Source organism: Carcharodon carcharias, chromosome 5, assembly GCF_017639515.1.
Source record: "Carcharodon carcharias isolate sCarCar2 chromosome 5, sCarCar2.pri, whole genome shotgun sequence".
In the NCBI taxonomy this organism is placed as follows: Eukaryota; Metazoa; Chordata; class Chondrichthyes; order Lamniformes; family Lamnidae; genus Carcharodon; species Carcharodon carcharias.
In genome coordinates, this window is record NC_054471.1 from 17,463,973 (window position 1) to 17,489,921 (window position 25,949).

A 25,949-nucleotide genomic window follows, 5' to 3' on the forward strand; every position below is an offset into this window, starting at 1 on the left:
CTTAGCAGAACATCATTCCTGGTTCTACCTATGTCATTGTTTCCTCTGGCGACTATGATAACTTGATCCACTCCCACCACTCCAAGGCTGGGATTTTCCGTGCCTGCTGGTGTTGGGCGTGTTCGGTGGTGTGAGCAGACAATATGGCGTGATTGGTTTCATGACAGCATGAAACTAGTTTGTGATCGACCGCACAGTCCGCTAATGGCGGGCTGCAATTCCTGCCATTGGACATCAGGAATCTCATTGTAATACATAAGCATATCAATATAAGGCCAGTCCACCCATCTCATCCCCACCTAAATCATCTGCCCATGTCAGCGGGAAAACAAATCTATATGTTTCACAATTGCACATAAGCGATGCGCACCTGGCAGGCTGCACTTCGCTTGGGACTTCAAGTTTTGTTTGCCTACCTTGCTTCGGTCAGTGATCACAGTCATCAGCTCCAGGCTTCGCAGACAGCACCACGCCACTTTTAAGGCGCTCACGGGTAGGTCTCTACCTACCACATCAGCCACATGTGGGTGGCTTTTCAATTGTTTCAGGTTGAGATCTTGCTTGGGGAAGGGGAGAAGTGGCCTCAGGCAAGGGAAGAGGCTGCAGGGCAAGAGGTTTACTGGGAATAGAGGGTATCCCAAGGTGTGTGTGGGGGCACATGTTGATCTGTGCAAGTGACCTGAAGATGGTGGGGGCTGAGGAGGTAGTCTCCAGAGGAGATGAAACCATTGGATATGTGAGGGTATGTGTGTGAGAATGGGTGGTGATATCCCTTGAGCTGGCAGTGAGTGAGATGCCAGTGAATGTGTGATATGCTTGAGTGTGTGAGTTTAGAGTGATGAGATAGTTGCCATACCCTGGCTGCACAGATGAGATCATTCATCTTTTATTTGCATTGGATGGCCAACCTCTTCTGTGCAGCATTGGCACTGACCTCCGCTGCTACTGTCTGCCATGTTGGATTGATAATGCTGCTGCTCGTCCTGCAGCCAGAGCGGGGGTAGAGGACATCACAGTGGGCCTCCACATTGTCCAAATGACATTCCAAAGATGTGTCATTAAACCTGGAGGCTGCAGTCTTTATGCCTTTTGTGGACACCTTCCCTGCAGTATTCGAGAGCTGGAAGCATTGAGATGTGTGTGCCTGGCTAGACTTTAAATATGGCACCTCACATGATGAAGTGGTGAGGTGATAGCATGGCAAGTGAATGAGAGCCAGCCCGCCATGGAAACGGCGTGTTTCCCCAGAATGCATAAGTAATATGGCGTGAAAACCCATTATTGTGGCCAGCGCACCTGGTGTACATCTGGGACAATTCCACCCCAAGTACTTCTCCAGCTGTTTTGTTAACTGTATCTAATTTGTGGATGTTCCTTACTAAATATTATTAGCTGTTCCAATCCAAATTTTGATTGCTTTTACTTTAATTTTACTTACTTTGACAAGAATTATAGTGTTTAATTCTATCCTGATTGCTTGAAAGTTAGTTTCTCTATGCAGTATGTGTAACTGCCTTGATGATATTTTTCATTTGTTCATGTGATGTGGACATCGTTGGCTAGGCCAGCATTTATTGCCCATTCCTACTTGCCATTGAGAAGGTGGTGGTAAGCTGCCTACTTGAACCACTGCAGTCCATGTGTTGTAGAAATACCCACAATGCTGTTAGAGAGGGAGTTCCAGGATTTTGACCCAGCGCCAGTGAAGGAACATCATTATAGTTCCAAATCAGGATGGTGCATAACTTGGAGGGGAACTGGCAGGTGGTGGAGTTCCATTGCATCTGCTGCCCTTTGTCCTTATCGATGGTAGATGTCATGGTTTTGGTTGGTGCTGTTGAAGGAGCCTTGGTGAGTTGCTGCAGTGCATCTTGTAGTATGCACTGCTACCACTGTGCGACAGTGGTGGAGGAAGTGAATATTTATTGTAGTGGATGGGGTGTCAATCAAGTGGGCTGCTTTGTACTGGATGGTGTCAAGCTTCTTGAATGCCTTTGAAATTGCACTCGTTCAGTCAAGTGGGAATTATTCCATTACGCTTCTGATTTGTGCCTTGTGAATGGTGGACAGGCTTTGGGGAGTCAGGAGTTGAGTCATTATATGCAGAATTCACAGCCTCTTACCTACTCTTCTAGCCACAGCATTGTTATAGCTAGCCCAGTTCAGTTTCTGGTCAATGGTAACCCTGAGGATGTTGATAATAGGGGATTCAGCGATTGTAATGCTATTGAACGTCAAGGGGAGATGGTTGGATTCTTTCTTGTTGGAAATAGCCATTGCCTGGCACTTGTGTGGCGTGAATGTTTCTTCCCACTTGTCAGCACAAGCCTAAATATTGCCCAAGTCTTGCTGCATATATGAACACTGACTACTTTAGTATCTGAGGTATTGCGAATGGTGCTGAACATTGTGCAATCATCAGCAAAAATCCCCATTTCTGACCTTATGATCGAGGGAATGTTATTGATGAAGCAGCTGAAGGTGGTTGGGCCTACCACACTACCTTGAGGAACTCCTGCAGTGATGTCCTGGAACTAAGATGATTGATCTCCATTAATCATTGATTTCAGTTTTGCTAGGGCTCCTTGGTGCCACACTTGGACAAATGCTGCCTTGATGTCAAAGGCAGTCACTCTCACCTCATCTCTTGTGTTCAGTTCTTTTGTGCATGTTTGGATCAAGGCTGTAAGAGGTCAGGAGCTGAGTGGGCCTGGTGGAACCCAAGCTGAGCATGCTACTGCTGAATAAGTGGCACCTGATAGGTCTGTCACTGACACTTACCATCACTTTGCTGATGATCAAAAGTAGACTGAAAGTATGGGGGCATTATTTCCCAACTTTTGAACCAGTCCATTTTTGAACTGGTTTCCGGCATCTTCCTGCATGTTAGTTACTTCACACAAAACACATCTGCACACAAAAACCGTTCCCCAATATTATGCCACACATTCTTTACTCACATGTGATCTTATCAAAATATCTCAAAATTGTTGCTTATCTCTCCTGATGCCTTGGGTGGTGGCCAGGCTAACAAATTCAGTTCTCTTTGAAGAAAAGTTCATAGGCAAGGACACAAACATCTCCAAGAGCAATCTATCAATTTACTAGTATCACCTACGCTTTCCTTTCACTAGAATGTTCATCAGTAACAGGTTGGTATATTTCATTGAGCGGCATCCAAAATAGATTATTTCAATTTCCATTTGGTGTGGTGCTTTTCCTGTCTCTATCTTAAATGTCTGTGATAAAGTGGACTACCATGTACCTTTAAGAGAATACAAGTAGACTAACCATGTGACATTACTGGCCAATCACTGTACAGCATGGGCTAGTGGTTAACTGTAAATCTGGAGCTGGAGGTAGTTGTGCGAGTATGCAAGGATTTTGTGCTCTGCCTTTTGCTGCAATAAACAATTACAGTTTGTTCTTATGTTGATCCCTCTACATTATTGCTGGCAAGCATCAACCAACAAGTGTATATGAAGGTATGCAATATGTGTTTACTTGACTAGTGAACTCATAGACTCAAGACAAACAAATGTCTTCTCATTAATTACCATTCTATCTCATTCAGGACTCCTGGGGAAACTTTACAGCCCAATAAAGTAGTCTCAAAATATGCTTAAAACATAAATCAAACATTTTTATTTGATTCCAGGTTTTAACATATTTTGCTTCTTTTTCTTTATTTTAGATGACATTTTAATTTTTCAAAAGTAATTTGCTAAATTACATTGGACCTTTTTGCATCTCAAGATTATCCCAACTTTAAATAACAGTGATGTTGGGTGAACAGTTTTCATTTAATACTGAATTTATTTTTCGCCAAAAGAAACATTGTGCTGAATAATATGCTTCGAAAACGGGATTGCGGTGACATAATATTTGTTGCGATGACGTCGGATCGCATTCCCGATGTAATCATGTCAGAAAGTAATAATACAATGGGTGGGTGGCCCTAGGAATTGGGACCCCGCCCAACATATTCCAGTTGTCAATTAATGGGTACTTGAGGTCATTAGCAGTCCAATAAACTGTAATTATACATGCTGAATGCAATAATACATTCTGAATGTGGGAAAAACGCATGGTGGAAAATTAGTTTTTTTCCCATGATGTCATGTCCAACATATGAGTTGTGTGTGTAGCTATGCTTGGAAGGAATGTATTCATAGGTGTGTATGAAGATGTGTCCATAGGTGTTTCAGTCCTGAAAGTTCAGTGCAGACCTGTGCTCTTAGTGCCTTATCTGCACTGCAGCCTTTGTGCTGTGATCAACATGGGGATAGTGGTCTCAGTAGGAGACAAATCCTTCTGTGAGGAGGAGGAGGACATTGAGAAGTAGAGGGAGAAGGCCAGATGGTCAAGGACAGGAGGCACTGGAAGTGCATGTGGTTTCCCAATGTGCACAGGAGCAAGGGGCTGCAGAAGTCAGGATACTGCAAACACGGAGGCATGGAACAAGGCCTAATCCTCCCAGTTGAGTATATAGGGTGAGAATGAGTTACCTTCAAATGTTTGAGACACAGAACTGAAGGAGAATCGGCCTGCCAAGAGCCACTGTAACAATCTATGGGCGGAATTTTCTCAAATTTGCACTGACAGCGGTAGGGCAAAATGGTGCTCCAGCCGGCGACTGCGTTGGCTGTATTATCCTGAGCCCGCCACATTGCTTATGCATTCCCGGGAAACACGCTGTTTCCATGGCAGGCAAGCTCTTATTCATCCACCCACCATCACCCTGCTGTTGCATCACATCGGCTGCCAAGTTTAAAATGCAGCCACCAGCACAGTGCTCATTGCCACCAGCTCACCACCACTCCTCGGGAGACATGGGCAGCAAAGGACAAAGGACCGTAGCCTCCCGCTTCAAGGATGGCTCCCTTGAGCAACTGCTGGGTGTCATGCACCCCACCTCTGGCCGCAGGATAAGCAGCAACGTGACCAGTCTAGCTTTGGAGGTGGTGGCAGCAGTGGTCAGCAGCAACACGCTACAGGAGAGGACAGCCACCCAGTGCAGCAAGAGGATGAATGATCTCCTCCCTTCTGCCAGGTTAAGTCACTCTTCTCATTACTCTCAGCTCGCACACTCACAAACTCATCACATATCCACAGGGCCCACATTCACTGCCAGTTCAAAGGACATCACCATTCACTCTCTCACACTCACCGTCATTGTCCTTATCCCATCCTTGGGACCACTCACCACCCACACAGGCCAGGCATACTTATCACCTGACCTGGCAGGTGTCCTGTTTACACTTGCTCCACCTCAACCCATGCAGGACAATCTAGCAGACAACAAGAGGGAGTGGTCGCAGACCGTTGGCGGAATGCCCGAAATCAAGGTCCTCATGGACTTTGAAAACAGAGCTGGAAATCCAAAAAAAAACAAAAATACCTGGAAAAACTCAGCAGGTCTGGCAGCATCTGCGGAGAGGAGCACAGTTAATGTTTCAAGTCCGAATGACCCTTCAACAAAACTAAGTAAAAATAGAAGATAGGTGAAATATAAGTTGGTTTAAGGAGGGGGTGGGACAAGAAGAGCTGGATTGGGCCAGTGATAGGTGGAGATAACCAAAAGATGTCACAGACAAAAGGATTTCCAGCATCTTTTATCTTAGTGTTTAATTGACTGCCACTTCTCTTCAAGGAATGCCTACCTTGAAGAAGTTTTGTTCTTCTCTCCTTCAGGATTTTTGTATCTCTCTTTTGCCTTGTTCACCTTCATTGCTTTCCATTTCTCTCCTGGTGTTTGACAAGGTGTTTACTAAAACCCGCTTTCACAGCCATATTTCCTTCCTCAGTGACTGTCTCTGTCTCCGACTTACCCCAAGTGGATTTCAACTGAAGTTCCATCCCTTATGTTACGAACCCACCCAGGATTACAGGTATCACTGGGACATACAACGCTTCTCAGACTGCTGTTCTCGTCGCATTCTGAGATCCACACACAGTGCCATGCGCCACCATACGAACACACTCGACCTCTCCTTCCAGCAGCTCCGCCACACCATTTTTCAAAGCTGTGCGTGCCCCCAGTTTCATTTTATTGTTCGTCTCATCCGACGCCTCATCAAGAAACTTTGTCTCTTTCTTTCAGGTGCAAAGGAACGCAAGCTCCTACAACTCATCGACAACAACACCCATCCTGGACCCTCCACCCCTGCCTGTCCCTGTGTCCCCATCCCGTCTTCCAATCCCAGCCCCGGCCGTGTATTCACCATACCCCCTGACTTTCCCCTCCTTCCCCTCTCTGACATTGAACGTTCAGAGCTCAGCAAAGGACTTAGTTTCATACCCTTACGCCCTCAACTCAATGAATTTTGGGCTTGGCATGCTGCTGACTCTTCTTCCGCCGCCTTTGTCTCCGTGCTCACCTCTTTGGGCAGGAGCCCTCTCCCCGTTCAATGGATCCTTTTACCCACCTCCAATATTCTACCTCCACCTGGACCCCTCCCTCTGGATTCTTACCTTCTCTTGATCTTTTCATTGAGAACTGTCGGCGTGATATCAGTCGTCTCAATTTTTCTGCTCCTCTCACCCACTTCTAACCTGTCTCTCTCTGAACTTGCTGCACTCCGTTCTCTCAGGTCCAACCCTGACATTGTCATCAAACCCGCTGACAAGGGTGGTGCTGTTGTCTGGTGCACTGACCTCTACCTCGCAGAGGCTGAGTGTCAACTCGCAGACACTACCTCTTACCTCTCCCTGGACCATGACCCCACCACTGAACATCAAGCCATTGTTTCCAGGACTGTTACTGACCTCATCTCCTCTGGAGATCTTCCTTCCACAGCTTCCAACCTGTTAGTCGCCCAACTTCGGACGGCCCGCTTCTACCTCCTACCCAAAATCCACAAACGGGACTGTCCCGGCAGACAGATCATGTCAGCCTGATCCTGCCCCACGGAACTCATTTCTTGCTATCTTGATTCCATTCTCTCTCCCCTTGTCCAGTCCCTTCCCACCTACATCCATGATTCCTCTGACAGCCTACATCATATCAACAATTTCCAGTTCCCTGGCCCCAACCGCCTCCTCTTCAGCATGCACGTCCAATCCCACTACACCTCCATCTCCCACCGGGATGGTCTGATGCCTCTCATCTTCTTCCTTGAACAGAGGCCCGAACAACCCCCATCCACCACTACTCTGCTCCATCTGGCTGAACTTGTTCTCACACTGAACAATTTCTCCTTCAACTCCTCTCACTTCCTCCAAATAAAAGGTGTGGCTATGGGTACCCGCATGGGCCCCAGCTATGCCTGTCTCTTTATGGGGATGTGGAACATTCCTTGTTCCAGTCCTACTCCGGCTCCCTCCCACAACTCTTTCACCAGTACATCGATGATTACTTTGGTGCTGCTTCATGCTCTCATCTGGACCTGGAAAAATTTATTAATTTTGCTTCCAATTTCCACACTTCCATCATTTTCACATGGTCCATCTCTGACACTTACCTTCCCTTCCTTGACCTCTCTGTCTCAATTTCTGGTGATAGACTGTCCACCAATATCCATTACAAGCCTACCGACTCCCACAGCTACCTTGACTACAGCTCCTCACACCCCGCTTCCTGTAAGGGCTCTATCCCATTCTCTCAGTTCCTTCGCCTCCGTCGCATCTGTTCTGATGATGCCACTTTCAAAAACAGTTCCTCTGACATGTCCTCCTTCTTCCTTAACCGAGGTTTTCCACCCACGGTGGTTGACAGGGCCCTCAACTGTGTCCGGCCCATCTCCCGCGCATCCACCCTCACGCCTTCTCTTCCCTCCCAGAAACATGTCCTCACTTATCACCCCACCAGCCTCCACATTCGAAGGATCATCCTTCGCCATTTCTGTCAACTCCAGCATGATGCCACCACCAAACACATCTTCCCTTCACCCCCCTGGTGGCATTCTGCAGGGATTTTCCCTCCAGGGCACCTTGGTCCAGTCCTCCATCACCCCCTACACCTCAATCCTCTCCCACGCCACCTTCCCATGCAACCGCAGAAGGTGTAACACCTGCCCCTTTACTTCCCCTTTCCTCGCCGTCCAAGGGTCCAAACCCTCCATTCAAGCAGCATTTCACTCGCACTTCCCTCAACTTAGTCTACTGCATTTGTTGCTCCCAATGCGGTTTCCTCTACATTGGAGAGACCAAACGCAGACTGGGTGACCACTTTGCAGACCACCTTTGGTCTGTCCGCAAGCGTTACCCAGACCTCCCTGTCACTTACCATTTCAACACACCACCCTGCTCTCATGCCCACATGTCCGTCCTTGGCTCGCTGCATTGTTCCAGTGAAGCTCAAAGCAAACTGGAGGGACAGCACCCTATCTTCCGACTAGGTACTTTACAGCCTTCCGGACTGAATATTGAGTTCAACAATTTTAAATCATGAACTCTCTCCTCCATCCCCACCCCCTTTCCGATTTTCCCCCTATTTTTGTTTTTTCCAATAATTTATATAAATTTTTCTTTTCCCACCTATTTCCATTATTTTTAAGTGTTTTTCCATCCATTGTTTTATCTCTACCTTTTAGCCTATTTCGATCTCTTCCCCCCACGCCACCCCCACTAGGGCTATCTGTACCTTGCTCGTCCTGCTTTCTAACCTTAATTAGCACATTCCTTTAGATAATATCACCACCTTCAACACCTCATTGTCCTTTTGTCTGTGACATCTTTTGGTTATCTCCACCTATCACTGTCCCTCTATCCAGCTCTTCTTGCGCACCCCCCCCCCCAACCTTAAACAGCTTATATTTCACCTCTCTTCTATTTTTACTTAGTTCTATTGAAGGGTCATTCGGACTCAAAACGTTAACTGTGCTCCTCTCCGCAGATGCTGCCAGACCTGCTGAGTTTTTCCAGGTATTTTTGTTTTTGTTTTGAAAACAGAGCTATCCAGCTGGCCGGCAAAGATCTGGACTAGGTCTGTGCTGACGGTGAGGTCGGCACCAAGTGAGGATCCAGCAGTGCACCATCGATCAGACAACCATACCGTGAGTGATGTGTCCTCCTTCCCAGGCCATTGCCATGCACTAATTATCTCTTTTTGCTTTCGCAGACACATCTGCCAAACAGCCGACAGAGTCCATGACCCAGGGCCTCCACTCAAGCCCCGAATAAACCTCTGAAGAGGAATCTGGAGGTACGCTCCCTGAAGCCCTGTCACAGCCCTCACCCACACCTTCAATAGTGCAGAGACACATACCTCGATGGGACTTAGATTTGGAGTAGCCCCGGGATCATAATCTGGTGAGCACATAGCACTGTGATTCACAGCAGGCAGCGAAGGGAATTCCCAGGTGTCTGGCACTCAGAGGACTGCTGGAGGCCAGAACGTTGTTGAGTCCGACTCAGATGACAAGCCTCTGGACTCGGTCATGTCATAGTCGCTGGAGCTGGAAAGGCAAGCTCAGAAACATGAGGAAGGGATGTCCGCTGCACTCCTCAGATTGCAACGCACAATGGAGGAGTCTTTCTGCCTTCAGGCTGAGGTGATAGCACTGGCATCCAACGCATCGAAGTCAACACAGGTAGAGTGGCGGCCACCATGGAGACTGCGGTCCAGGACTTCACTCCTGCACTGCTGCGTGGGCTCAACTTGATCACTGATACCATAGTCGGCCTCCAACATGCGTATGTGAGAGTGGTGCCACGCAGCTCGATCTCCCTCCATCTCCCCTGCTCCTCAAGGAATCAGCTTAGGGCTCGTGCGCACTCATATGGAAGAGGATCAGCAGTCCGCATTCCGTGTCCATCCATCGAGGTGACTCCAAGAGTGCCCAGCCCATCCAATGCCCATCTTCCTATGACTTCAACAGCTCTGCTCCACATGCCAAGGAGGGTGCCACTGCCACACAGCATGACCCCAAAAGCAGGCCTGGGCCCTCGAAGTCTAGGCCTTCCAGAGGACACCTGCTGAAGTCATCACAGACAGGGCGACACAGTCAACAGGCTGCCTCTACCTCCTCTGTGGATGTCTGGGGAGCAACAAGACGTAGCGGCAGGGTTAGGAAAGTTAAGGAGAATTAGCTGCACAGCCTGGGCACAAGTGATAATTACTTGTACATGCTGTTCACTATTGTCAATAAACTCTCAACCATGTCTCCCTGCCTATGGCTCCTTGTTCTGATGAGCAGTGTCCTTGTCACTCAGATGTGAAAGCTTTCTGCACAAGATAAGTGCTGGTGTCTCAGTCCAAGTGATGGTTCGGCCTCACACTTCCTGGAAGCATTACTGATGCTTGCACCTCGGTGATGCTCGTCATTGCTACCACAATGTAATGGGCAGGTGCCACAGAGTTCTCTCATATTCTCGATGTGCTCTCAGCACCTTTAAGGAGGCTGGCCCCCATGGCTTCAGCACCCGTGACCACTGATTCTGTGCTCCAGCTCCTGAAGGGCTCAGGTGCTGAATGCCGACAAAGCATCTGATGCTTCTAAAGTTTCATGGTTGCATCTCTATGATATGACCCTGATCACAGAGCGCAAGCAAGCTGTCCTCGGCCAGACAGGAGTCAGACATTCTCAGAGGCTGTGTGAAGATTTATGGAGCATCCTCGCTCATTTTGTCATCATCCTCCACAAATTTAGCAGCTATGAGGGCATCCTGAGCGCGCGTGCCTCGTCCAGCCAGTGCGAAGGGTGTCATCGTCACCTCCGAGGACCTCCTCACCTTCATCCTCAGTAGCTTCCTCTTCATCAGAGGAGATGTGCAGCTCCTCCATCTCCTCCTCAGCCAGCTTGTCTCCTTGTTGGAGTGCCAGGCTGCAATCTCTGCTGCAATCTGATGTCGCCGCATGGGTGTCATCAGCCCCAGCCTTGGCGGGTAGCCCTTACCCCCAAGGAACCATCCCTGCAGCCTCAGTGGACCCTGGAAGACTCCAGGAATCTGTGACCGACTGAGGATGTAGGCGTCTTGCACGCTCCCTGGAAACCGTGCGCACACCTGCAGGATGCATTTCTGGTTGTCGCATACCAGCTGCACGTTCAAAGAGTGGAATCCCTTGCGGTTGATGTAGTCCACCGTGTGTAGCAATGGAGACCTGAGTGCCACATGATTGCAGTCAGTCACACCCTGCACCTGTGGGAATCCCTAGATCTGGGAGAATCCAATGGCCCTTGCATCTTGGCTGTCCTGGTCCCAGGCGAAATGCACAAAGTTGTGTGCCCTTGAGAAGATGGCATCCGTGACCTAATGGATGAATTTGTGGGTGGCAGCTTGTCATATCCCACAAAGGTCACCTGTGGAGCCCTGAAAGGAGACATTGGCATAGAAATTGAGCACCACAGTCGTTTTCACAGCCATTGGCAGTGGATGCCCTCCATGTCCCCTCTCCCCTTGGAGAGTAGCGTGGGCTACCTCAGCATACAGTGAGGAGATAGAATCAAAAAAAGAAAATGCAACAGAGCTCTGAAGAAGGGTCAAACGGATTTGAAATGTTAACTCTGTTTGTCTCTTAACAGATGCTGCTAGAACTGCTGAGTTTTTCCAGCATTTTCTGTATTTGTTTCAGATTTCCAGTATCTGCAATTTTTTGCTTTTATCTTAGTGTAGAGATAGAGTTGTAGTTGTAGTTGCTGCTGAGTATATTGTAAATAAACTTAATGTTTCCACTTAAGAAATGTCTGAAATTCAACTCTATTACTAACAGTACAACTTAGCCACCCTATAACAAACAGACAATGAGCATAAAACAGGATTGAACAGAAGAAATCAAGTTAGAAAGTAATCGGCATTGTACCTTGCCCAGTGATTGTAAGTAGTTAGCTCAGTTAGAATTGAAGAATTTATCCTCTTTAAAATGCTACAATTGGGGAGGATTGATCCTTTTGAACTAGCCACAGATGATTGGTCTCAATACATAGAACACCTCACATTCTTATGTCAAGTGAACGAGATTATGGGGGAAGAAAATAAGTGAGCGATCCTCTTGAGTACTTGTGGGAGCAAAACCTTCGGTTTTATTCGACGGCATAGTTTGATGGCACCCAGTTTCGAAGAATTTTGATGAATTGGTGGACCTTGTGAAACATCACCTTCAACCCAAGCCCTCAGTCATAATGCAGAGGTTTCAGGTTTAATTCATGAAACAGAGCCCCGGGTGAGACAATTGCATGCTATGTGGCAAATTTGAAGTGGCTAATGGAACATTGTGAGTTTGGTATGACTCTGAACGACATGCTCAGAGTTTGTTTAGTGCGTGGTGTGAAAGAGGACACTATTCAGAAAAGATGATTGCCCAAAATGAATCTGGATTTCAAGAAAGCGCTAGAGATAGCGTTGGCCATGAAGAGCACTGTAAGAGATTCACAAGCAATATGGGGTGTGCAAAATGGCGCTGTCCTCCACATCGGGCAGGAACCTCAAGCGAAAATTGCGCTAAAAAGTGAGACTCTTTCAAGAAGCGGGAAACAGCTGCCGCTAGCCAAAGAATAAGGAAAAATAACTTAGCAGCGAGATTGAAGAATAATTTTATTGGAGGTGAAAACAATCAGTCTTTTAGAGATTGGCAGTTTAAAAATATCGAACGCTACTATTGTCACAGAAATGGAAATACAATGAGGCAGTGCAAGGAATGATTCAAGCAGGCTTGTAAACAAAAGAAGAAGCCCAATGAAATTAACAATATAGAGGGGCCTAAAACATCAAATTCAGACATTTACTGGTTGTTTAATTTGAAGGGTGGAAAGACAGAACTAACATTTGTTACAGTGAAAGTAAATGGCAAACCTGTTAAAATGGAAGTAGATATGGGGGCTTCCACTACAGCAATTGGGGAACATACCTTCAGATATTTGAATAATGGTGAACATCAATTAAGTTTATAAGAAACAGCTGCCAAGCTAAAAACATATATGGTGAAGAGATTCAAGTAAAAGGCATAAGCAGCGTAATTGTCCATTATGGAAGCTAATCGGCACAGCTACCAGTGTTGCTATTGAGAAGCAGAGGTACAAGCCTTCTCGGGCGAAATTGGCTAAGGGAAATCAACCCTGATTGGCCACTGAGGTTCCAAAAGGAAGCTGAAAGCGTTCCTGTTTTGGAAAAGGAGTGTGTAAGGACTCAATAACCTGAAGAAATGCAGACTGTCTTAAGTCAAAACCTGGAAGAATAGCAGAAGAAACTCGAGGAGACCCTGCTTGATGACAGCGTTCGAGATGAGGTAAGCAAGCTTCTCAGAGAAAAAGAAAACCTGTTGAAAGACCTTCACACACTACAAGATTCCCTCAAGTCAAAGTTTGCACCTTTGGAAAAATATGAGGAGAAACAGAAATAATTCAGCACTTCTCTGAACAAATGGAAGAAAGAGTTGGCAGAAAAGGTACAACAATGTTCAGTTCTCCAGGCAGCAGCAATCAAATACAAAAAAGAGATGGAAGAGCTGAAGAATCAGCTAGTTTTACAGCCTAATGCAATATTCTCATAATATATTTAAACCAGAAATCAAACATCTCTGTTTGATTCCAGGCATTAACAATTTTTCCTTGTTTGTTCGTCCACTTTAACAACATTTTATTTGCTCAAAAGTAACCCACAAGATCAAGCTTTCCAAGGGCTCCACGAGGCAGGTGCGGCAGAGCCCTGAAACTGCATGTGGTGGGGAGGGAGGGGCCTTCACAGGCTGAGATACAGGCATCAGATCAAGGATGTGCCTTGGCACTCCATTGACTCCTTGTGACCGGCAAGAATAAGAGCAGAGGGAAGGCGATAAATTATTTCCATTCCCCTGAGCCCGTGTCCTACCCCAAAATTTAAAATGTGACCTCCCCGCCCCCCCCCCCCCCAAAGTGTGAAAGGTTGGACAAGCCTTCACTAGATTGTGCCTGACTTTTTTTATTTTCAAATTATCCCAAATTCAAATAGCAGTGTTGCTGGCCGACAGGTTTTGTTAGTGTTCAATTTATTTCTTCCAAAAACAAACTTTTTTTTTGATACTGAGAAGCTACCTAGACTGTTTTTTCATTAGCATTTTTTGGAAAATTAGAATTTGTTTATTCCCTTAAATTTCAGGCAACTCCCTTTTGAATGCTTGAAATAGCAACTCATTTCAATTATCAATTTCAATTTCAGAAACAATTATATTCAGGCTTGGTAGTTTTAAATGGTGGGTTTGCATCAGAGCTAAAAGCTTTTGCCATCAGTTTAGAGGTGATTTCCATGTTTCCCATATTCAAACACTGAGCAGAATTTTGCCCTTGTCGGTTGGGCTCAGCGGGGCTGCCCATGATCGGAGCTGGACCGTGATTTCACGCCACGTGAGCGCCAGCTGGAAAACATCTGAGATGGGGCAAATGGGGGCGGGGATCTGTTGTGTGCTGGGTCCCGGTGGCTGGTTCAACAATGGTGCAGGCAGCCTGAGGGAGGCTGCCCATATTGGAGTTGCAGCAGCGACATGGCTACAAACGAGGATGCAAAGATCAGGTGGGAGGTGATGTCAGCTGGGCACTCAGCTCCCCGTTTTTCAGATAAGTGCCTCACCCCAAGGGGGAAGCACCTAGACGTAGCACCCGTAAACGTAAGTTTAAAGCACCTTAAGCACAAGAGGGACTCATTACCAGTCATCTTTTCTTCCCCCATTTTGTTTTTCTTATTTTAATCGTGTGACTATCGACACCGGATATTGTTCTATTCAATATTATGTGAGTTCCAAATTACATTTACTTTTGTGTTATTGGCCTGAATGTGCTTCATTTGTTTTATAGGTGTACAATAGGCCAGTATATAATGCTGGACGTGGGTGGTTCGAAAGTTTATTGCACAGGTACTGAGTATATCTTGGGGGCTAAGGAAAGGGCCATTTCTGCGATCCAGGATGGAAGCAGCAGCCCTGGCATGAGGTGGTAGTCCTTATTTGGCAGCCTAGCTGAAGGAGCGTTGGATCAGGGAATCCCTGGTGTCCCTGCCTCCCTGGAAGTTACCGAGGTCTGGCTCAATGCCCCTCTTCTGACTCACTACTGAACTTATCATCTGGGGCCTGTGCAGCTGCGTCAACATCCTCTTCCTCCAGTGGCTCCCCCCTTGCCAGGGCCAGCTTGTACAGAGTGCAGCATGCAACTACTATCATGCTCTGGATGGCATTACAATGTGCCCCCTGAACAGCCCAGGCATCGGAAGCGCATCTTGAGAAGACCTATGGTTCTCTCTGCCATCGCCCTTGTGGAGGTATGGCTCCTGTTGTACCACTGCTTCACCTCTGTTCTTGGGTGGCAGAGAGGTGTCATGAGCCACCTTTTCAATGGATAGCCCTTATCACCCAGCAGCCATCCATCTCTTTGGGCTGGAGCACTGAAGAGCCTTGGCAACTGGGAGCATCTCCGAATAGATGCGTCATGGGAGCTGCCAGGGTACCTTGCACAGACTTGCAGAATCTGCATGCTGTGGTTACACACTATCTGCACATTCATGGAGTGGAATCTCTTCCTGTTAACGGAAGGTACCTGGCTGACCCACAGGCGCCTTGATGGCCACATGTGTGCATTCGACGGCACCCTGGACACGGGGGATCCCAGCAATCGCTGCAAAGCCTCTGGCTCACTCAGCCTGGCTGGCCTCGTCTGTATGGAAATGAATGAAAGTCAATACCGTCTGAACAGAGCTTCTGTCAACAGCTTGTGGACAGTTGATTGGGAGACTCCACACAAATCCCCCACCGAGCCTTGGAAAGAGCCAGAGGCATAGAAGTGACCTTTAGAGCCACTGGCATGGGGTGTCCACCCACATAATCGGAGCTGTTCTCAGGCCTAATCATCTGACAAATGGAGGGCATGGTCTCCCTGGAGAGATGGAGCCTCCTTCGGCATTGCACGTTGGAGATATTGAGGTAGCAGCATCGCCGCCTGTAAACCATGGCAGCAGGATAGTGGCGTCTTCTACGGTACTTTCCACCTTGGGCTACCTGCTGGCCTTGCGCCCCTTGTGCCTGCGCCTTTCCTCCCACACGTCCTCCCCTGGAAGCTGCATTGTGACACATGGCCTCCTGCTCCTCTCTTCCTCCTCAGAGGAGGTGCCTCCAGCGGAGGCCACAATCCCCATTACCAGGGTAAGGGAAGGCTGTCTGATACCTGGAAAGATCCACATGGCCCTAGAGGGCCTGGAAGACACCAATGGGTCTTGAAATGAAGCCTGAAATGGTAAAAATGAAGCCCCGATCAGCGATTAAGCTGACAAGTGCCAATAAGCCAGCAGCAGCAAGTTATCTCCAAACCTCCTCACTGCTCACATTGATCCTTCTTATCCCAACCGTGGATGAGGTTTTGTAAATTGTAGTCTGCCCACCTGCTCGTTTTGCCCACGCGATGAGCGAAAATTCGCATGGGCAAAACAGCCACGTTAAATCGTCATCAGTTGGGTTGTCAAGGGCCTCAACTGGCCTCTTAATTAATGGCGGGCATGGCTCCGATTGCCATGCATGCCTCTCCAGCAAAATATCATGTGAGTGCGCACTCATCGTGTGTCATTTTACACTCGTTTGGGTCGGGTGCGCGCCCATTGACAAGTGAAAATTTCTGCCCATTGTCTCGAAAGATAATGAGTGGTAACAAAGGGCCTGAATGGTCAAGGCCAAGTTTCTGAAAGCTAAAGGCCCATAACTTCTGTGCTCCCCAGTGTCAGATTTGGTGGGTATCCCAAAGATGTGCTGGGGAATCCCTCTGGCAAGTTCCCTGGTAAGTGTTTGCATGGCAATTTCCCAAAAGTACACACTTCTTCTGGACAATTTCACTGCACTGGAAACCATCCGAAAATGTAATTTAAATTGCAAGATTCAGATTGTTCCTTCAGGGTTTTACCTATCGTTGCCCAGAAAATGTTTGAAGAATTAAAATCTCTTCCAACTTCTGAGTAACTATTGTAACGACCCAGACTGTCCTCACAGGACACCCCACATCCCCGACACCTCCCCCGGCCCACGGGACTCCGCCATCCCACACCCTGACCTCTGACACCTTCCATCTCCCCCCTCAACCTCGAACCTCCCAACCATCGCCCCGCCCATCCCCCTCCCCACTGATCTCATACACTCCAACCACCCCGCCCCCTTCCGACCTAGCACACCCCCAACCTCGGACACCCTCGACCTCGGAACCCAACCTTGGACCTCCTCAGACTTTAGACCTCCTAACCTCAAACCCATGCCCAATCTCGGACCCCTTCCCCTGACCTCGGCCCCCCCCCACCCCCGGACTTCCGAGCCCCTCCTCTCCGGACCACCCACCCCCACACCCCTAGACAAGTCCCTCGGACCACCTCCCACACTACCCCAAGGACCACCCCCCCCAACCCTAGACCACTCTCTCCAACCCCTGAACCATACCCTACCAACTCCCGTACATCCCCAACAACCACCCCGGAGTCCCCCAACTTCCAAATCCTATCTATTTATCTTTGACACTTACCTTCCCCTGGCCTGTCAATTCCCCTGGGCTTTTAAACTTACCTGCTTTACGGCGGCTAGCACCATAAAAAAGGGGCATGGCCTCCTTGAATACACTAGGAGTCTTTCAATGCAGACCCCAAGCAGCTCTGGCAAATAGAAATGTCAACGTTATTTTAAAGACCAGGTAAGTAGGTATTTATTTCTTCTAATTTGTGCGGGCCAGCACTTTCTGACACTAGTTAGAGCTTAAAGCCCAAAGTATTTTTGATGTACTTTAATTTACAAAACTGCTGGGTTTGCTCGGCTTGGAAAAAGCACAAACAATCCGTTGTGGCTCTGGCCAAGAGCCCAGTGGGTTAATATATCCAATCATAGCTGAAAATTTAGAAACTTCAAATCTAATAATGCCCAATATATACTTAGTAATCCAAAGCTTGTGTGATGAATTTAAAAAAGAAGTTAGAGTTAGGTCTCCTCTACATTGGAGAGACCAAACGTAAACTGGGCGACCGCTTTGCAGAACACCTGCGGTCTGTCCGCAAGAATGACCCAAACCTCCCTGTCGCTTGCCATTTTAACACTCCACCCTGCTCTCTTGCCCACATGTCTGTCCTTGTCTTGCTGCATTGTTCCAGTGAAGCCCAACGCAAACTGGAAGAACATCACCTCATCTTCCGACTAGGCACTTTACGGCCTTCCGGACTGAATATTGAATTCAACAACTTTAGATCTTGACCTCTCTCCTCCAGCCCGCCCCCTTTCTGTTTCTTCCCCCTTCCTTTTGTTTTTTCCAATAATTTATATAGCTTTTTCTTTTCCCACCTATTTCCATTATTTTTAAATCTTTTATGCCCCCCCACCCCCAATAGAGCTATACCTTGAGTGCCCTACCATCCATTCTTAATTAGCACATTCGTTTAGATAATATCACTACCTTCAACACCTCTGTGTTCTTTTGTTGTTTTGTCTGTGACATCTTTTGATTATCTGCTCCTATCACTGCTTGCTTGTCCCTACAACCACACCACCCCCCTCCACTTCTCTCCCCCCACCCAACCACCACCCCCTCCCCCGCCACCCCACCTTAAACCAGCTTATATTTCACCCCTCTCCTTGGATTGACCCAGTTCTGCCGAAGGGTCATGAGGACTCAAAACGTCAACTCTTTTCTTCTCCACCGATGCTGCCAGACCTGCTGAGTTTTTCCAGGTAATTCTGTTTTTGTTTTGGATTTCTAGCATCCGCAGTTTTTTGTTTTTATCTCTTTGTTTAATTGACTGCCACCGCTCTTCAAGAAATGCCTATCTTGAAGAAGTTTTGTTCATCTCTGCGATAAGATTTCCATATCTCTCTTTTGCCTTGTTCACCTTCACTGCTTTCCATTTCTCTCCTGGTGTTTGACAAGGTGTTTACTAAAACCCGCTTTCATAGCCATATCTCCTTTCTCAGTGACTGTCTCCGTCTCCGACTTACCCCACTTGGATTTCAACTGAAATTCCATCCCCCTTGTTTCGAACCCACCCAGGATTACAGGTATCTCCGGGACATTAAACGTTTCTCGGACTGCTGTTCCCGTCACATTCTGAGATCCACACTCAGTGTCATGCGCCGCCATATGAACACACTCGACCTCTCCCTCCAGTAGCACCGCCGTACCCTTTTTCAAAGCTGCGTGTGCCCCCAGTTTCTTTTTATTCTTCGTCTTATCCGATGCCTCAACAAGAAACTTTTTCTCTTTCTCTCAAGTGCTAAGGAACGCAAGCTCCAACAACTCATCGACACCAACACCCATCTAGGACCCTCCACCCCTGTCTGTCCCTCCGTCCCCACCCCATCTTCCAATCCCAGCCCCAGCCGTGTATTCACTATACCCCCTGACCTTCCCCTCTCCGACGCTGAACGTTCAGTGCTCAGCAAAGGACTTAGTTTCATACTCTTATGCCTTCATCTCAATGAATTTCGGGCTTGGCACGATGCTGAACTCTTCTTCCGCCATCTTTGTCTCCGGGCTCACTTCTTTGGGCAGGAGTCCTCTCCCGGTTCAACGGTCCTCTCCAATATTCTCCCTCCACCTGGACCCCTCCCTCTGGATTCTTACCCTCTCTTGATCTTTTCATTGAGAACTGTCGGCGCGACATTAGTCGTCTCAATTTCTCTGCTCCTCTCACCCATTCTAATCTGTCTCTCTCTGAACTTACTGCACTCCGTTCTCTCAGGTCCAACCCCAACGTTGTCATCAGACCCGCTGACAAGGGTGGTGCTGTTGTTGTCTGGCGCACTGACCTCTACCTCGCGGAGGCTGAGCCTCAACTCGCAGACACTTCCTCCTACCTCTCCCTGGACCATGACCCTACCACTGAACATCAAGCCATTGTTTCCAGGACTGTTGCTGACCTCATCTCCTCTGGGGATCTTCCTCTCACAGCTTCCAACCTGATAGTCGCCCAACCTCGGATGGCCCGCTTCTACCTCCTACCCAAAATCCACAAACAGAACTGTTCCAGTAGACTAATCGTGTCAGCTTGCTCCTGCCCCATGGAACTCATTTCTCATTATCTTGACTCCCTTCTCTCTCCCCTTGTCCAGTCCCTTCCCACCTACATCTGTGATTCCTCTGACACTTTACCTCACATCAACAATTTCCAGTTCTCTGGCCCCAACTGCTTCCTCTTCATCATGGACGTCCAATCCCTCTACACCTCCATCCCCCATCAGGTTGGTCTGAGGTCCCTTAGCTTCTTCCTCGAACAGAGGCCCAAACAATCCCCTTTCACCACTACTCTCCTCTGTCTGGTTGAACTTGTTCTCATACTGAACAATTTCTCCTTCAACTCCTCTCACTTCCTCCAAATAAAAGGTGTGGCTATGGGTACCCGCATGGTCCCCAGCCATGTCTGTCTCTTTATGGGGTATGTGGAACATTCCTTGTTCCAGTCCTACTCCAGCCCCCTTCCACAACTCTTTCTCCGGTACATCGATGATTACTTCGATGCTGCTTCATGCTCTCGTTGGGACTTGGAAAAATTTATTAATTTTGCTTCCAATCTCCACCCCTCCATTTTCACGTGGTCCATCTCTGACACTTCCCTTCCTTGACCTCTCTGTCTCAATCTCTGGTGATAGACTGTCCACCAATATCCATTACAGGCCTACCGACTCCCACAGCTACCTCGACTACAGCTCCTCACACCCCGCTTCCTGAAAGGACTCCATCCCATTCTCTCAGTTCCTTCGCTTCCGTCGTATCTGTTCTGATGATGCTACCTTCAAAAACAGTTCCTCTGATGTGTTCTCCTTCTTCCTTAACCAAGATTTTCCACCCACAGTTGTTGACAGGGCCCTCAACCGTGTCTGGCCCATCTCCTCCGCATCCGCCCTCACGCTTTCTCCTCCCTCATGATAGGGTCCCCCTTGTCCTCACTTATCACATCACCAGCTTCTGCATTCAAAGGATCATCCTCCGCCACTTCCGCCAACTCCAGCATGATGCCACCACCAAACACATCTTCCCTTCACCCCCCCCCGGGCGGCATTCCGTAGGGATCGTTCTCTCCGGGACACCCTGGTCCATTCCTCCATCACCCCCTACTCCTCAACCCCCACCTATGGCACATCCCCATGCCCACGCAAAAGATGCAACACCTGCCCCTTCACTTCCTCTCTCCTCACCGTCCACGGGCCCAAACACTCCTTTCAAGTGAAGTAGCATTTCACTTGCATTTCCCCCAACTTAGTCTACTGCATTCGTTGCTCCCAATGTGGTCTCCTCTACATTGGAGAGACCAAACGTAAACTGGGCGACCGCTTTGCAGAACACCTGCGGTCTGTCCGCAAGAATGACCCAAACCTCCCTGTCGCTTGCCATTTTAACACTTCACCCTGCTCTCTTGCCCACATGTCTGTCCTTGTCTTGCTGCATTGTTCCAGTGAAGCCCAACGCAAACTGGAGGAACAGCACCTCATCTTCCGACTAGGCACTTTACAGCCTTCCGGACTGAATATTGAATTCAACAACTTTAGATCTTGACCTCCATCCCCACCCTCTTTCTCTTTCTTCCCCCTTCCTTTTGTTTTTTCCAATAATTTATATAGATTTTTCTTTTCCCACCTATTTCCATTATTTTTAAATCTTTTATGCCCCCCCACCCCCACTAGAGCTATACCGTGAGTGCCCTACTATCCATTCTTAATTAGCACATTCGTTTGGATAATATCACTACCTTCAACACCTCTGTGTTCTTTTGTTGTTTTGTCTGTGACTTCTTTTGATTATCTGGTCCTATCACTGCTTGCTTATCCCTACAACCACACCACCCCCCTCCATTTCTCTCCCTCCACCCAACACTCCCCCCCCCCCACCTCCCCCCACCCTTAAACCAGCTTATATTTCACCCCTCTCCTTGGATTCACCCAGTTCTGCTGAAGGGTCATGAGGACTCGAAACGTCAACTCTTTTCTTCTCCACCGATGCTGCCAGACCTGCTGAGTTTTTCCAGGTAATTCTGGTTTTGTTTTGGATTTCCAGCATCCGCAGTTTTTTGTTTTTATCTTTTTATTAAAAAAGAAGTTGCTGTCAGCAGAAAGAGTTAACTTCACAGCTTGTTCAGTGGGGTGTTGTGGGAGTGGAGAAAACTTGGCAGGCAATTGTGTCACTTTACGTAATTTCGAAAAACCTTCCCCAAGCAGAAAAAAACCGAAGTCAATTTTAAGCTTGCTCTATTAAATTCTTTTATTTTCTTCAACTTTGCCCAAATTTTAGATTAAATTTCAATTATTTTGAAATATTTTCATGTTTTGTAAAATGTTTCCCACCCAATTTTTTTATACCACCCGGATTTTAAGACCAATATCCTTACACTCTTGCTGTAGTAATTGGATAGAATCTTTCCTAGCTCTTTTGTTTATCCTTTCCCTCCTTTAAAACAATTTTCAAAATGTGATATTTGCTGCTTAATCAAATTTGAAAGAAATAGTCAGTAAAATATGTTTTTAGCTTGAATTTTAGAAGTTTAGTAAACTGAAGTTAATTGAAGGGTAGTGAACCTGGGAATTCTTACTGCAGATAGCTGTAGATGCTGGGTCGTTAGGTACATTAAAGGCTGGGATAGACAGATTTTTAATTAGTAAGGGAATCAAGGATTATGGGAAAAGGCAGGAAAGTGGAGTTGAGGATTATCAGATCAGCCATGATCTCATTGAATGGTGGAGCAGACTCGATGGGCCAAATGGCCTACTTCTGTTCCTACGCCTTATAGTCTTCTGGCCTCAAATAATTTTGAAAAGTTCAAATTGGATTGCTGCCACACTGCAGACTTATCTTTGTATTTTTGGAATGAAATGGCCTTCACAGTTGTACACTAGTATAGCTTGTAATTTTTTTAAAAACAGAACCTGGCAGCAATTTAAAGTCAGTAAAATGAATCATTTGAATTTTAAACATTTTAGCTTCTTCCTCAAATCCAATTTTTTGAATCTTTGATGTTTGCGAACAACACCCTGCTTTAGCAATGACTCGATGTGAATGTATGGTGTACTCAGCTGGGCAAATTGCTGCCAAATTCATAGGACAAAAATTTGCCCTCGGTTGGCGGGCGGGCCTCGGCGGCTGGAGGGCAACTGAACTCCGCCGCCAAAGCGAGCCCCACTGCCATTTTAAGTGGGCGGGCTAATTAAGGCCCGCCCAACCAGCTGCCCGGCAGGAAGCGCTGTGTGCTTCCTGTGCGGTGGGGGGAGAGGGATTCCCCATCTGTCAAAGTGTGCTCTTTCGCGCATGTGAGCGAAAGAGCGCACTGCTCCCTGAGATTAAGTGCTGTCTCAGGGAGATCAGTGAAAGTGTTACAAAGTTAAAAAATAGAAAAATAAAAAAATTATTAACATGTCCCCCTCATGTGACAATGTCATAAAGTTTATTAAAGTTTTTAAAATCGGACATGAAACCTCATCCCGCCGATGGATGAGGCTTCATGTATTATCAGAAACCCGCTGGGGCTCCTGGCCTGCCCGCCAACCTTAAGGTTGGATGGGCAGGGTCATTAATTATCTTAATTACCTTGTCAATGGCCTCAATTGGCCATTGACAGGTCAGCGGGCGGACAGCTGATTTCGCTGTCTACCCGTCTTCCTAAAGATTTAAATGGACCGGGATGATGTCGGGGGTTCCTCCCGACGTCATCCTGCGTCATTTTCCCATCAGCGAGCGGGCCCTGCTCCCAAATCGCCGATGGGAAAATTCTGGCCATAGTGTCGGTGTAAGGATCGTGAATGATGACTGGCCAGGAGTCAGATCTCTCTGCAAATACGCTCAGGCTTTCAGTGGGGAGATGTTTGATGTTAACTCGGACCTTGTGAGTGTCCTGGTCTCTCCCCTGCTTTGATTCTTGGGATCTGCAGTCAGGGTCTGTTTAAAATCATCTCTTCCTAACTCTGTTTTGGAGCCTCCTTGCCCTCTGTTTAACTTTGAAAAGAAAGATTCAAGTTGCTTCTCTGGTGCCACTTCAACCTTTGTGGGTTCCAGTATTTGGTCTAACTTTTCACCTTGTAAAGCATACTCTGTTGTGTGTTTCCTGTTCGCAGCAGAACTGATTGAACGGGTTGATCTCTTTTGCAACTTATTGACCTGTCTGCTTAGTTTATATTCAGTTGTACGGCAAACACACGTACACCATAAACCAATTTATTATGGAACTTTTTTCAACTTCACCTTTCCTTTCTGAACCTTTTTAGAAAGCTTATCAAATCCCAGTATCTCCCTCACTCCAGGTTTGCTTGTTTTCTGTCAAACAATCAGTCATTTCCCCACATATGCCATTGTGACTCCTGACTTCACTTAATAACTACCCCACATGTTAAACTACAACCTAAGACTGTTGCTTCTCAAATCCCAAGCCTATCTCAACTACTGAGGATCCCACTCGTGACACCAATTGTGAGATTTCGGGGTTCAGAACCACAGATACCTCAATAGGCAGTCGAGTAGTCGTAAGTAATTCTAAGATGGTTTATTGAGTTTATGAAGAAACAACAGATTAGATATGATATATTAATTAATTAGACAGAAAAAGTCTCTGACTCGTCACAGTTGTGCTTTATTGGTTCCAGACGGCAGACCAGTTGGCACAGAGTGTCTTGATCTCACCATCCTCCTGTTTCTCATCCATCTTAAGAAGACAGCTAACGACGACTTCTCCAACCTCCCCAACACCTAGCAGCATGCAATTCCTCAGCAGGACCTCTCCAGCACTTCTGCCCGACCTCAGCCCCAGCACCTCAGCAGCCACCACCAGTATGACACCACTATATATATATATATATACACATACACCTTTTTTGGGGGGCTGGTAGGTTACTCAGTGTCAATCATCTATCTAATTATTCTGACCAATGGATACAGGACAGGGACTCAAAATGTCATGATGGCTACGATGATGTAAAAACCCTGCGCACTTTATCCTTTTTACAAAGGTCAGCTTTGTAGTTTACATCCTGCTGAGGGTCATATCCTGGCCCTTTCTCAACATTTGTATAGAATAAGGGGGTACAGAAGACACAATTCTATCAGCTTAGGCATGTCAACATAGCAGCCTGAACTACAACTGTTTAGGAATCAGCGTTTAGAAATCCTCTTTTCAGAAAGAAAATCAATGCTGCATAGCTAATCCCATAAAATGCAGAAAATACCTGCTTATTAAAGGCCCCAATTTCTTACAATACCACATAAAGGTCTTCATTGATACAATATTCTGAAGGGCAGGTCAGTATGTTGCATTAACCAGGGACCGTTGTAGTCAATTTGAACGAGCCAGAGGGTTTGTGGTATCATGAACAGGATGGGGCGAGTGCGCAGTTTATCTAACCCCACTACTCCACATGTTGCACCATTAGCCTAAATGTTTAATTCACTCACCAAAATGGCCAATTATTTACCTTCGTCACCGTTAGACCCGGAAAAGAGACTTTAACCAGGCTTATTTCAATAAACTCAGAATGATTGATTTGTTATAAAATGAAACTTCTTTTTTAAACAAGTTGCAAGAATTGGTTAACACACTATTTGTAGCCTGGAAGTGTAACTACCTATCCCTTTTAAAATACCCCAGCACATAGACACACACGCAAAAACAAACAGCAGTCAAACAGATAGCCTCTCTGCAGAGATTGGTGGTTAAAAAAGACTTTGTAAAAAGGATAAAGTGCGCAGGGTTTTTACATCGTCAATCTGGTGCTCCCTTGTGTGAAGACGGTTTGATAGTCCCTATAGATGTCTGAATGTTCTCTCCAATGGAGCTTCAGTGTGGAGGAGAACAGATCCGTATCAATCCTTGGGATCTCCCTCTCTTCTCAGCCTTTCGGGTTTTCAAATACAGACAAGTTCAACTGAGATCAGAATTCCTAGCTGGATACAGATAATCACACTGTATTTCAAGCAAGGCAAAGAGAGTGCAAGTTGGGCAGCTTTCTCCTTCCCAGTTATTCCCAACTGAGTTCAAAAAAAATTCAAAACATAAAACTCATTTTTGTCAGGTGATTTCCAGTAAATCATCAGGGCCTTTGCCTTTATAATCATTCTTTTTTC

At 46.9% G+C, this 25,949-nt stretch overlaps 1 protein-coding gene across 1 annotated transcript in view; it reads left to right on the plus strand.

The window, feature by feature from the left end:
• The window catches only part of LOC121278118 (dynein heavy chain 8, axonemal-like), a 2,067,071-nt gene that overhangs the window by 70,720 nt on the left and 1,970,402 nt on the right, over positions 1–25,949 (plus strand). Inside the window, 2 exon segments of the mRNA XM_041188205.1 lie at positions 3,695–3,716; positions 3,833–3,917. Of these exon segments, the coding sequence (XP_041044139.1) occupies positions 3,695–3,716; positions 3,833–3,917 (107 nt within the window).